Genomic DNA, 12,589 nt, shown 5'->3' with positions numbered 1-12,589 from the left:
TTCTTAATAATTTTTCATGCAAAATATAGGTTACTTCTTAGCAGAGTATAGATGGAGTTATTGATCAAAAAAAAAAAAAAAGAGTATAGATGGAGTTTTAGCTGCTAAGAACAATCTGTGTACAAGGAATATATTGTGATGCCACAACCCCCATTAAGAACACTTGTGACTTTAGCACACACTTAGAACTTCTATTCATATCAGACAAATTGACAAGACACAGCAATTTAGACATGAACCAAACATCTGCAGTATTCAAAAAGAGACAGTTTATTTATGAAGAAGACAAAGTTGGAATTGGAACTAGGACAAAAAATTATGCAGCATTGATTTTCTAGAAGCAGAATGGTCTAATATGACCTGCACCAACCCTGCCCATACCCATTACCGGTTTCCTTCTCCGAACATATTAAGAGTGTTAAGGAAAGAATTACTATTTCCTGATCTTTTGTATGACTCTCTTGGGAATTAGCATTAGATGAAGTAACTCAGTGTTAAACAAATTCTAGTGCAAATATAAATTAGATGTGAAGGTAATTCGACAACCTCGTGCAGTTCATGTAAATATAGAAATCACAGCAGACTCTAATGCTATCTTATAAAGGAAAATTCCATGGTTTTGTCTGAGTTCAATTTCTTTAATGCTGAAAATTTAGTTGAACATGGTAGTTCAGAACTTCAGATAGACACTTTGAAATCTCTACCATACTATCCATCCTCTGTCCTAGATTCCCATGCATTTAATTTTCAAGTTACTACCAACTCTAACAGCAGGGTACTATGCCCTGTATGATTATTAGTTAAAGAAATGGACTGCCGGCTCTATAAAAATGCAATTACAGACAAGGCACTGTAAAATATCCAGCCATGATATGCATCTACATGAACACAAAGAGAAACAATGGACATAGCACGAAAGCTACACTAACAAAGGTCAAACAAATGAAGCACTAAATGAAAAGGATGCGAATGATACCTGAGTCGTGCACACCATCGGAATTTACTTGCAGTGAAGAAGAAGGTTTGTAACTTGCAGGTGTAATAGTAGTATTTGGACGTGTTTCAGTTCTTGTCAAGTGCACCTTATTAGCTGCACAGACTCTGGCATCCTCATCATGCAGTAATGAAGATTAACTAGAGAGGTGCACAAACACTTTAGCTTTCAATCTAAGTAGTTGAAAATTTCAAGCAAGGACATGCTAAGAGTTAGAATTATAAGAGAAATAATGTCTCAGATGAGCTTAATTCATGAATCTTTTGATAGTCTAAATTAAAAAAAACTCAGCTTTTGAAATACCCCCAAAAAGAAACCTCTTCGATGATTTTCACTGCTACTCTATCTTTCACGCTTCCATTTTTTCTATATCTGACTCAGTTCACACACATTTGGTGGCATTTGAATAAGGTTAAAAAAAATTACATGTAATTTTTAGTATCTTATGTGGAGTAACTGGACCAATGCATTGAACACTGCTGTAGAGTAGTCTTGAATCAGTACCAGGTTTTCAAATGTTCATCGGCCGATATGTAAAGAGATTCCCGCGCTTTAATAAGCGAGGAGAAATATACTTCCTTTATGAGATCTTAAACCACAATTACAGCAGCAACTACTTGAAAATTCAAGTCATGTGATCTTCCAAAATAAGTTGCAGAAATTGCAAAATCTCTGATTTGCTGCATCGAACTATAAGTATGTTTCAGAGTAATCTCCTTCATTATCTCCCCCACCGTCGCTGACATCGACCATCTCATGTAGATGGCCTTGCGCCATCTTGTTTGGGCTGCAAAGCTAGATTTTCACTAGACGGCGTTCCACTGCACTTGCCGAACCTAGTTAGTGTACCTTCTGTCTTAAAACTTACTTGGTGTCCCAATGCATTCTCTGCCACCCTTTGATTGTTGGCATGAGGAGAGTCTGCAAGAAAATCAACAATGTAAATATCTGATGATATGTGGTTGGTGATATACAAAAACATAAAAACCCGAAAATTAGAAACTGAAACGGAAAATGTAACTTCCTGTGCTATATTAACCAAGAATAAAATACTCAAGAATCATGCTATATTAACCACTACATATGTTGTTTCTTTCACTTCTTGTGCATCTTCTGCTTCATATATATTCCATAAGCTTAATGGTCCTGTGTACCTAGGATTTGTCTCTCTGCTGGAATGCTCATAGAATAGCAGCATTAAGATTCACTGGGTTTCTTTTAAGCATAACTTGTGTATTTTTAAAGTACTAATAGATATCTATGATTACCACTGGAATCTTGTATGGATGTATGATGCTTTCTCTGCACCAGAAAAATACTTATTATTTTTGCCTGAACAACAAATTAAACTTCATTCTGGATTTTGATGAACAACAAATTGTAATACTACAGTGGACTATGTACTGCTTCCTGCTGGTGCAACTCATTATGTTAAAGAGTTTGCTAAGAAAAACTTGTCGTAAAAGTGAAGGTGGTGTTACTACTAGATTTTGCTCGGATCCTGTAAACACTTGGACGAGAATCATCTAACAGAAGAGGCATTCATTGTAAAGACACATAGATTGCTTTTGAAACCAGAGTTTCAAAGGTTACCTTGTAATTTCAGTATCAGTTAATGCTACTCAGTTAATTAATAAGTTAATGTTATTTCAAGTCTATAAGATCTAGCATGAGCAACTAATGTGATCCTGAGGTAATATTGATTTTTTATTCTCTATTACGAATCTTAAAAATGGTTTTGAAGCTAACTTGGCAGTACTTTATAGATATCATCTAATATGAACCATGTCATAATTAGCAAAGGTGCAATAACATCAAACAACCTAAAAAACTCTTGGTGTCTCAACCAATTAACAACGTATTAAAGCAGGTGAAAGCTGCAGTAGTCCTTTGGTTCATATGGATATCAAGATGCACTGCAGAACTTGATTAGAAAAAAAAATAACTCCTCAGCAAATATTCAATGCATAATTAACTATCTAAAACATTCTCATGATAGACAGCATAATACACAGAACAGCTATAAAATGGCCACTTAAATGAATCTAAACAGAGTTAATTTTGGGTGTGGAAATCAAATTCTGGTGGCAGCCTTACTTGTATTGGTAGTGTTAAATGAGAGGTTATTAACTTTACAGGACACAGTTAGTTTCTTCTTTCATAAGTTGAAAATAGACCTAAGAGTAGTGTTACTGATGCACTAGCTACACTCTTGCCCACCAGTCCTACTAGCCTTGAGGATCAGACTTGAGAAATGATTGCAAGTGGTTTGGTTTCTCTAATTTGATACTGTACTACTTGTATACAGAACCATAAATCTTCATTTTTGCTTGACAATTAAGAGCTTTAGAGAAAGAAAGAAATTCTTAGTCATTACTTACAGATTGAAACTTTCTCTCTTTAAAAGTCTAATTTCTTTGTTTTTCAAACTACTCAAGAAGCTTAAACAATGTCGCTTAAACTCATCGTCATTCAATTTGTAATAGTAGATTTTTTTCCTTCTTTTTCTATTAATGGTGTAATGAAACTTATCTTAGCATAGTGCAAATATCAATCAGATGTGACCTATTCAGCAACCTTGTACAATTCATGAAATATAGAAACCTTAGTTAACTCTAACTGCTATCATATACAGGAAAATGAAGACAAACCGTTCGAGCTCTGCAGACAAACCTTGACACTTGATTTTATTGCTTCCAACTCGGCTACCTCTCTCTTTCGTTTGTTTCCATCTTCTTAGTTACCTCCTCAAAGTGACAAACCCTCTTGTTGAATCATGAAATTGCATTGGCAAGAGAATTGGAAGCTTATAAAATCAAATGTCAAGGTTTGTCTACTACCACATTAACATCAGGGTATGCCCTGTATGACAATCGGCTCTATATAAATGCCATGACAGACGAAGCAATGTAAAACAACTAACCTCGGTATGCACTCACATGAACACAAAGAGAAACAATGGACATAGCGCGAGAGCCACACTAACAAAAGGCAAACAAATAAAACACTAGATAACAAGGATATGAATGATACCTCCTGAGACGTGCACACCAGCGGAATTTACTTGCCGCGAAGAAGGTTTGCAAGTGGGTGTAAAAGTAGAATCTGGACTAGTTTCAGTTCTAGTGAAGTGTGCCTCATCAGCTGTATTGTCTCTGCCATCCATATCCCCGCAAGTTCTTTCAGAAGAAACTTCATTTTCTTCTTGCATTTCCAAAAGCAGCATCTCCAGCTCCGCAAACCTCTCCTCCAAGTGACAGATTCTTTCCCTTGCACTCTTCTCCCTTTGAGACATAACAATTCCTTCTTCTGTTAACCCCTTGATTTGCTCTTCTATTCCAATACATCTAGTCATGTATTTTTCGCGCTCACGATCAAGACTACCATTTACTACCCTTAGGTTCTCCAATTCCAGTCCCTTCCGTTCGAGCTCTGCAGACAAACCTTGACATTTGATTCTATAAGCTTCCAACTCTGCAAACCTCCCTCTTTCGATAGTTTCCATATTCTTAATTACCTCCTCCAAGTGACAAATTCTTTCCCTTGCATTCCTCTCCCTTTCGGACATAACAATTCCAGACATGACAATTTCTTCTTCTATTAACCCTTTGATTTTCTCTTCCATTCCAATACACTTGGTGCTGTACTCTTCACACTGACGATCAAGACCACCGTTTATTACTGCTAGGTTCTCCAGTTCCGTTCCCTTCCGTTGTAGCTCCGCGGACAAACTTTGACACTTGATTTTATAAGCTTCTAATTCTTTTTCCAAGTCGATTTCATGACTCGACAAGGTGGTTACTTCAATGTCCATTTCCATGCAATTAATCCTCAGATCTTCAATCTCAACAGCATCTCTTTTCTTCATCAACTTCAAATCATCGATTTCCCGGTTGAGTTCAGCACATTTTTGACATTTGCCCCTTTGATAATCCTCCAAAACGTCTGTACATTTTTTCCTCTTGTAGATTATTACACTAGGATCATCATCTTTTCTTGAAATTTCTATTCCTCCCTTGAAACCCTCCTCATACTTTTCCTTAAGTTGACTACACTCCATCATCAGCTCATGATTATGGTGTTTCAGAACCAAACAAGCCAACCTCCAATGATGATTTTCCATTTCCATGGTGTCTGCACATTTTTTCCTCCTGTTACATTGGGATCATCATGTTTTTGTGAAATCTCTACTCCTTCCTTAAAACCCTCTTCCTGAAACCTTCTCTTAACTTGACTAGACTCCATCATCAGATCATTATTGTGGTGTTTCCGAACCAAACAAGCCAACCTCCAATGTTCAGTTTCCATTTCTTCCCTTGATATCTCACTTGTACCCATTTCTTAACTAGTACTAGTTGTTTCTCAGGGTACCCTTTTACAGAAGTAGGAATTAACTATAGGTACTATTATGGTGTTCTTAGTTAGTGGCAGGTCCACCCACTAAAGCCAGATCTATAATAAAAAGAAAACAATAAAATTGGACCCAAATTTTTAGTCCCTGGTCCATACACGTGCGAGACCTTTCTGTGCATTTTTAAAATCACCGAAATACCCCTTCTCTATGAGGTTTATAACCAGTTTCATATTTCTACTCGCTCATTTTTTCAGATCCATTTTTTTCTCTCTTTCTTCTCGATGCAGCTTCAAAATCCCGACATCGTTTTTGAAGATTGTTTGTTCCAGGTATGTTTTCTAATCATCTTATTTGATTCTTTGTTAGTTTTCTTTTTTTTTTGATTTGTTTTTTTGACCGAATCATGACAATCAAATCGATTTTCATGATGTTTTATATTTTTTTTCCTTTTTGGTAATCGTTATAGATGTATTCCCAACTGATTTTGATGATTTACAGTTTTTTTATTAATTTATTAGTGTTTTAGATCGGCTTTGGTTTTGTTTTACTCATGGATTCATCACTTAATTTGTATGATTCAGCAGTACATATATGTCGTACTGAAAACTGCTGAATCAATTTTGTTATTAGTTATATTTTCATCACTTTTTAGCAATCGTTATAGATGTATTCCCAACTGATTTTGATGATTTACAGTTTTTTATTAATTTATTAGGTTTTAGATCGGCTTTTGATTTTGTTTTACTCATGGATTCATCACTTAAGTTAGATTTACTTATACCACTTCCATTTTGTTGGTTTTAGATGTGTTTCAGTTTGTTTTTGTATATGAAGCAACAGTACGTATATCTCGTACTGACAGAAACTCAATTTATTAAGAAGAAGAAGAAGATGATGATGATGATGATGATGCATCGTTATGATTTACGACGAGAAGATTTGTTTGTGTTTCCGGGTATGTTTTTTAATCATCTTTTTTGATTATTTTGTTCGTTTTTCTTCATTTGATTTTTTTTCCGATTGTATTATGAAGATCAAATCGATTTTCATGATGCAATTATGTTTTTAGGTTTGATACAGTTTGCTTTTGTGTATGAATTGACAGTACGTATACGACGTACTGATACAAAATTCTTATGATTCGGTTATATTCAAATTTTTGCCATTTTTTTTGGTTCGATCTATGAGTACGTATGTGTAGTACTGAAATATGTGCTTTGATTCGGTTATATTCAGAGTTTTTCCATTGTTTTTGGGTTCGATCCATGAGTACGTATGTGTAATACTGAAGTATGTGCTTTGATTCGGTTATATTCAAAAGTTTTCCACTGTTTTTGGGTTCGATCCATGAGTAAGTATGTGTAATACTGAAATATGTGTTTCGGTTCGTTTATATTTCTGAGTTTTGCTATTGTTTTTGGGTTTGATCCATGAGTACGTATGTGTAATACTGAAGTATGTGCTTTGATTCAGTTATATGCATGGATTCATCACTTCTTCTTGACATGCAATTGATTTTTTAGTTCATGAATATGCAGTACATATATGACGTACTGTTACAAACTTCTCTCTTACATCAAATAATTTTGACAGAAGCCATTCTGGTTTTTCCTTTTCATGGTATTCCAGTGCATGTATAATGAACTGGAATACTAAATAAGAAAAAGACTATTCTTGTCTCATATTAGTTATTTAGATATGAAATTGTTGTATTAGCTTGGATTCAAGATTATGTCCACATAGCCAATTCTTAAGTTAAGGATTTAGTTGCAACAAAGCTAATCATTTCTTATTTCAGGTTCAAAGTGATCATTTTGATGAGTTTTTCGCCCCTGAGTTGGACAAACATGGTTATCAAGCTCTCTACAAGAAGAAGACAACAGAGGTTTGCTTGCGGACATTTTTGATTTAATGGTCATAAACTCCAAATATTCAGTTTTCTGATAATGAATCTGTTCACTGTAGGTTTACACCGGGACTTATGCTATCGATGGTTGTGCAACATTTTTCCGAAGGGACAGATTTTCCCATGTGAAGAAATACGAGGTTTGGAGATGACAGGCTTTCTTTTGAATTTATTGTTACTCTGTTGGTTCACATGTTAAACAGTTTACTTTTGTATGTAGGTCGAATTCAACAAGGCTGCTCAGTCACTGACAGATGCTGTGGTCCCAATCACTCAGAAGAAAGCTGCTTTGTCTCGACTTCTTAAGGTGATTTTTCTTCTTTGGGAGTCTCTTATGCAGTTAGTTGGTGCTTAGATTATTTCCCAGAATCTTACTCCCTGTATTATTCTATTTGTCCATTCAATTTTGTATCGGATAATGTTGCGCTAATAGCGGTTCTGGAAGCAAAATTTAGCAACCACGGAGCCGATACTCCTGGAAAGCGGCAACTTCTTTGTGTGGTAAGAAAATTGAAATGTTGTCTGTTACATTTTCATTTGTGCAAAGAATCCTAATATGTTACTCTAGTTTTCTATGTATCACTCGATCCTTGATAATCACTTTCAGGGTTTGCTGTAGATATTCAGTAGCTTCTTATGGACATTAATTTTTTTGGTTAGTTTTTTAGTGGTTATGTCACCCTGTTCAATCATGCAAAACTGTACCTCTTTTGTATTAAAGAAATACTAGAGATTAATGGTATGATCCTACAATATATGTGATGTAAAACGTATATTGTAGTGCAGCAAATATGTACTCGAATTTGTAAGCATTCAGATATATAATCGGATTTGTAAGCAGTACGACAGATATGTATCGTTAATTCTAATTTATTTATCATTGATTCTTACAGATTTGTACTCTACCTGGAAGCAGTGCAGCAAATATGTACTCGAATTTGTAAGCATTCAGATATATAATCGGATTTGTAAGCAGTACGACAGATATGTACTAAGACAGATATGTACTCAAATTTGTAAGCAGTGTAGCAAATATGTACTCGAATTTTTAAGCAGTGTACCAGATATGTACTCAAATTTGTAAGCAGTGTAGACACACACGTTTGGTAGTAATGGGCATTATGGACATTTCCATGTTTTAATTAATTTTGGACCTCCGGATAAAAAAAAATTCAGGTAGGACCCTACTATAAATAACTATATGGGCCTAGGACCAAACAAGAAATTTTCCTTTACAAAATAAATAAGTAGTACTCCTAGCAAAAACAGAGTGATAATATGGAAGGAAGGGAAAAAAATTATAGTAGCTAAACAGAGATGAAACCTTGTGAAAAGAACGAAAGAAAAAAAAGGGGTTTTTCTAGTCTAGTCTACTCTTACAGACTGAGGCACTGAGCACTTGAGCAGAACTATGTTTTTTTATTACATCTATACCCCTTTGGCTTTTGTGATGTCATGGGGAGGATAAGAAGGAAAGTCAGTGTAATTACTGTTATATTTGTGAAACAAGATTAATAACTTGGTGGAAAACAAAAATCCAATGCAGCTCCAACGAATAGGAATCATTAAGCCTAGGCCAGCCAGATCCGTGAGTGACAGCCAAAATAGTCACATCGTAGGTAGCTGTTATCCCTTAAAATCTTCGTTTGGTCAAAATCACAAAGTAAGGGCACAGTTTACTGAGATGAGCCTCTCTCATCCAAATTTGAAAACCAAATTATTTTGTGGTCTTAGCTTGAGTCTTTTCGTTTTCTTTCTTCTACTTCACTTTTGCTTTAGAATGGTTCCAAAAGTTTTACGTGTAACTACAGTACTCAAGAACTACAAAAACAAGTTACACAAAAATTATGCCAGCAAGTAGAGATTTTTTGTGGGAGGGCTTGTCTCCTTAATTTTCTTCCTCATTGTCGCTGATATCCACGGTTTCTTCCTCACTGTCGATCTCAACAATCTCAAGAGGAGTTGACGGCCTTGCACCATCTTCTTGTCTGACCAAAGCTAGATTTTCACTTGATGGTATCCCACTGCACTTGCGAAATCTAGTTAGTCTCCCTTGTGTCTCAAAACCTACTTGGCCTTGGCGTCCAACTGCACTTGCAAAGTAATCCTTGGCACCTGCTGCAGACTTGCACTGACTGTTTGCATGGGCTAAGTCTGCAAAAAAAAAAATCCAAATTAGAAGATAGAAACTGAAATGTAAATTTGGAATGTTCCCAATGGGCTAAATACTTTACTATTAGACACCATAAAATTGTTGAGAAATACATATTCTCATATTGGGATGTAAACCGCGCATGGGTTAAAATTTAATGGCCATTATGTGAATGTTTTAGTAAGAGAATTCGATACTTCAAGGGTTCAGGATCTGGAAAAGTAATAATTCATGTGTAATTCAAAGTGGATGGTCTTCTGAATTGGTTAAACCCATGAGTCTAGAAGCTGAAGACAAGATAGGAATGTTTTGGAATTCATGTATAATCGTCTGTCCTAGAATCCCATATTGCAATTAATCTTCAAGTTACTACCAACTCTAGCAGCAGGGTATGACTGGTATGAAGGCAATTACTAGCTAAAATATCCAACCATTATATGCATCAACATGAACACAAAGAGAAACAATGGACATAAAAAGACAAACAAATAAAGCACTAAATAAAAAGGATATGAATGATACCTGAGGCGGTTACACCATCGACATTTACTTGCAGTGAAGAAGAAGGTATGCAGCTGGCAAGTGTAAAAGTTGAATTTGGACTCGGTTCAGTTCTTGTCAAGTGCGCCTCATTAGCTGCATAGACCCTGCCATCCATATCCCTGCAAGTTCTTTCACAAGAAACTACATTTTGCAAGGCTCTCAATGTTGCATTTTCTTCTTCCACTTTTAAAAGCCTTGTCTCCAATTCCGCTAACCTCTCTCTTTCATCCGTTTCCATTTTCTTAACTACCTCCTCCAAGTGACAGATTCTTTCCCCTGCACTCTTTTCCCTCCAAGACATAACATTTCCTTCTTCTATTAAACCCTTAATTTGCTCCTCCATTCCAATGCATTTAGTCATGTAGTCCACGCGCTCACGACTGAGACCACCGTTTACTGCCCGTAGGTTCTCCAATTCCATTTCCTTCTGTTCGAGCTCTGCAGACAAACCTTGACACTTGAAATTATAAGCTTCCAACTCTGCAAGCCTCTCTCTTTCGTTAGTTTCCATCTTCTTAATTGCCTCTTCCAAGTGACAAATTCTTTCCTGCGCACTCTTCTCCCTCTGAGACATAATATTTCCTTCTTCTATTAAACCCTTAATTTGCTCCTCCATTCCAATGCATTTAGTCATGTTGTCTTCGTGCTCACGATCAAGACCCCCGTTTACTGCCCGTAGGTTCTCCAATTCAATTTCCTTCTGTTCGAGCTCTGCAGACAAACCTTGACACTTGAAATTATAAGCTTCCAACTCTGCAAGCCTCTCTCTTTCGTTAGTTTCCATCTTCTTAATTACCTCCTCCAAGTGACAAATTCTTTCCTGCGCACTCATCTCCCTGTCAAAAACAACAATTCCTTCTTCTGTTAACCCCTTGATCTTCTCTTCCATTCTAATGCATCTGGTCCTATAGCTTTCAAGCTCTTGATCAAAACCATTGGCTACTACAACCAGCTGGTTCTCCAATTCCATTTCCTTCCTTTCCAGCTCTGCAGACAAATCTTGGCACTTGGTTTTATAAGCTTCCAATTTCTTTCCCAGCTCAATTTCATGATTCAACAAGACGGTTTCTTGAATCCCCATTTCCGTACACTTCACTTTGAGATCTTCAATTTCAACAGCATCTCTTTTCCGCCCCAACTTCAAATCCTTAACCTCTTTATTCAGTTGGGCACATTCCTTCTCCAAAGCCTTTTCTCTTTGGCTTGTCTCCTTCTCTAGAATCTTAGCTTTCAACTGATTACACCTCACCTTAACTAAGTCTCCCCGGACCTCCAATTCCAAAAACTCCTTTTCTAAACGTTCAATCTCGTACTTCAAACCATCAATTTCCCAGTTGAGTTGAACACAATTTTGACATTTATCCCTTTGCTCTTTTATCAAAACCTCTGTATATCTTTTCCTCTTGCAGACTTTTACATTGGGATCTTCTTTTGTTTCCTTCTTAAGCTCATGATTTTGGTGTTCAGTTGCTTTCGTTTCCCTTGTTACCTCGCTACTTATACCTTTTTTTGCCCTAGTTTTTTCACTACTTCTACCCATTGTTGTGTTCCTCAGGGGTATACAAAACAAACAAAAGGCAGGGTACAAAAGAAAGAAAACAAGAACTTTGCAAAAACTAATGGAAGGAAAAAGACTTACTCAGTACTTAAAAGATGATGAACTCTGAACTGAATATTTCTCATTTGCAAAAGGATGGAGAGAGTAAGAAGAAGAGGCATGAAAGACGGAACTATTTTAACAGACTGATGAGAAGAGTTGGTTCTTTGCCAATATACCCCTGTATAGCTCTGTTGCTTTAGTGCAGTTATGTGAGGGTAAAAAAGGAGTCATTTTTATCAGTCAAGGACTGCTATATTCGTGAAAGAGATTATTGAAGTAACTTTAGGCTGGTGGAAACAAAGAATGCCACTTTGGGTGCAATGCCAAAACTCATTTACCAAGATGCAGCTTTTAAAACAATCTTGTTAAAGGGGCGGGTGGTTCTATTGGAGGGGCGGTAAGGGTGATAGCAATATCCCTATTATTGGTTAGGGGATGTCCTATAGGGGTTGTTAATTGACTAGATTACCCTTTTCACCTCAAATGGACTAATTTACCCTTACTTTTTTGGTTGAAAAGACTGAATTATCCTTCCCCATTATTAACCCAATTGAATCTGAAAATCAAAACAGTTTTTTTTCAACTTTACTTCTTCTCTTCTCCTCCTCTCCACCATTAAAACTGATTTTTCATCGTCCTATTCGATTAATCGGCGATTTGAAAAATTGACAATCGTTGATTGGAAACTATATTAGAGATGCCGAAGAAGAAGGTTGGCGAAGATTGTAGTCGTTCTAATGAACCAAATCCTCCATTAGGTCAAGAACATCAATTTGAAACTCCTCAACCGTCAAAATCAAGCACAATGACTTATTTGAGGTATGTTTCGAAAAACCCAGTTAGGGTTTAGTCTATTGTTTGATTTAAGTTAGTTTTGTATACAAAATTAGGGTTTTGGATCGAAATTGAAACTGAAATTTGTGTGTTGCATGTGAGTTACGGTTGATAATTACTCCAATTTCAATCGTAACTATGGTTTTTGTTGATGATACGGTTCGTAATAACTGAAATACCAACCGTAAGTTCTTGAATTTATGAGA

At 36.2% G+C, this 12,589-nt stretch overlaps 3 protein-coding genes across 3 annotated transcripts; 1 reads left to right on the top strand and 2 right to left on the bottom strand.

The window, feature by feature from the left end:
- Positions 1-1,307: 1,307 nt before the first annotated feature.
- LOC113331436 (flagellar attachment zone protein 1-like) lies at positions 1,308-5,186 on the bottom strand. Its single transcript, XM_026578142.1, has 2 exons — positions 4,028-5,186; positions 1,308-1,915 (listed from the first exon to the last, which is right to left on the bottom strand). The coding sequence occupies exons 1-2, from the start codon at positions 5,121-5,123 to the stop codon at positions 1,749-1,751; spliced, it is 1,263 nt and encodes a 420-aa protein (XP_026433927.1). The 5' UTR covers positions 5,124-5,186; the 3' UTR covers positions 1,308-1,748.
- Positions 5,187-6,246: 1,060 nt separating this feature from the next.
- LOC113331337 (carbon catabolite repressor protein 4 homolog 1-like) lies at positions 6,247-7,609 on the top strand. The gene is made up of 4 exons (XM_026578054.1): positions 6,247-6,303; positions 7,147-7,233; positions 7,314-7,394; positions 7,475-7,609. The coding sequence occupies exons 1-4, from the start codon at positions 6,268-6,270 to the stop codon at positions 7,607-7,609; spliced, it is 339 nt and encodes a 112-aa protein (XP_026433839.1). The 5' UTR covers positions 6,247-6,267.
- A 1,533-nt stretch (positions 7,610-9,142) lies between these two features.
- LOC113331336 (desmoplakin-like) lies at positions 9,143-11,489 on the bottom strand. Its single transcript, XM_026578053.1, has 2 exons — positions 9,929-11,489; positions 9,143-9,408 (listed from the first exon to the last, which is right to left on the bottom strand). The coding sequence occupies exons 1-2, from the start codon at positions 11,487-11,489 to the stop codon at positions 9,143-9,145; spliced, it is 1,827 nt and encodes a 608-aa protein (XP_026433838.1).
- Between the last annotated feature and the right edge of the window lie 1,100 nt (positions 11,490-12,589).

This window comes from Papaver somniferum, unplaced genomic scaffold (genome assembly GCF_003573695.1).
Source record: "Papaver somniferum cultivar HN1 unplaced genomic scaffold, ASM357369v1 unplaced-scaffold_125, whole genome shotgun sequence".
Lineage (NCBI taxonomy): Eukaryota > Viridiplantae > Streptophyta > Magnoliopsida > Ranunculales > Papaveraceae > Papaver > Papaver somniferum.
The sequence above is the reverse complement of the archived record's forward strand: the minus strand, read 5'-3'. Positions and strand labels throughout refer to the sequence as shown.

Coding starts and splice junctions, on each gene's coding strand:
- LOC113331337 (XM_026578054.1), top strand. CDS start 6,268: ATGATTTACGACGAGAAGATTTGTTTGTGTTTCCGG. Junction 6,304..7,146: donor AGATTTGTTTGTGTTTCCGG/GTATGTTTTTTA, acceptor TTCTTATTTCAG/GTTCAAAGTGATCATTTTGA. Junction 7,234..7,313: donor ACAAGAAGAAGACAACAGAG/GTTTGCTTGCGG, acceptor TGTTCACTGTAG/GTTTACACCGGGACTTATGC.
- LOC113331336 (XM_026578053.1), bottom strand. CDS start 11,489: ATGGGTAGAAGTAGTGAAAAAACTAGGGCAAAAAAAGGTATAAGTAGC. Junction 9,409..9,928: donor CGATGGTGTAACCGCCTCAG/GTATCATTCATA, acceptor TTTTTTTTGCAG/ACTTAGCCCATGCAAACAGT.
- LOC113331436 (XM_026578142.1), bottom strand. CDS start 5,123: ATGGAAATGGAAAATCATCATTGGAGGTTGGCTTGTTTGGTTCTGAAA. Junction 1,916..4,027: donor TGGTGTGCACGTCTCAGGAG/GTATCATTCATA, acceptor ATTTTCTTGCAG/ACTCTCCTCATGCCAACAAT.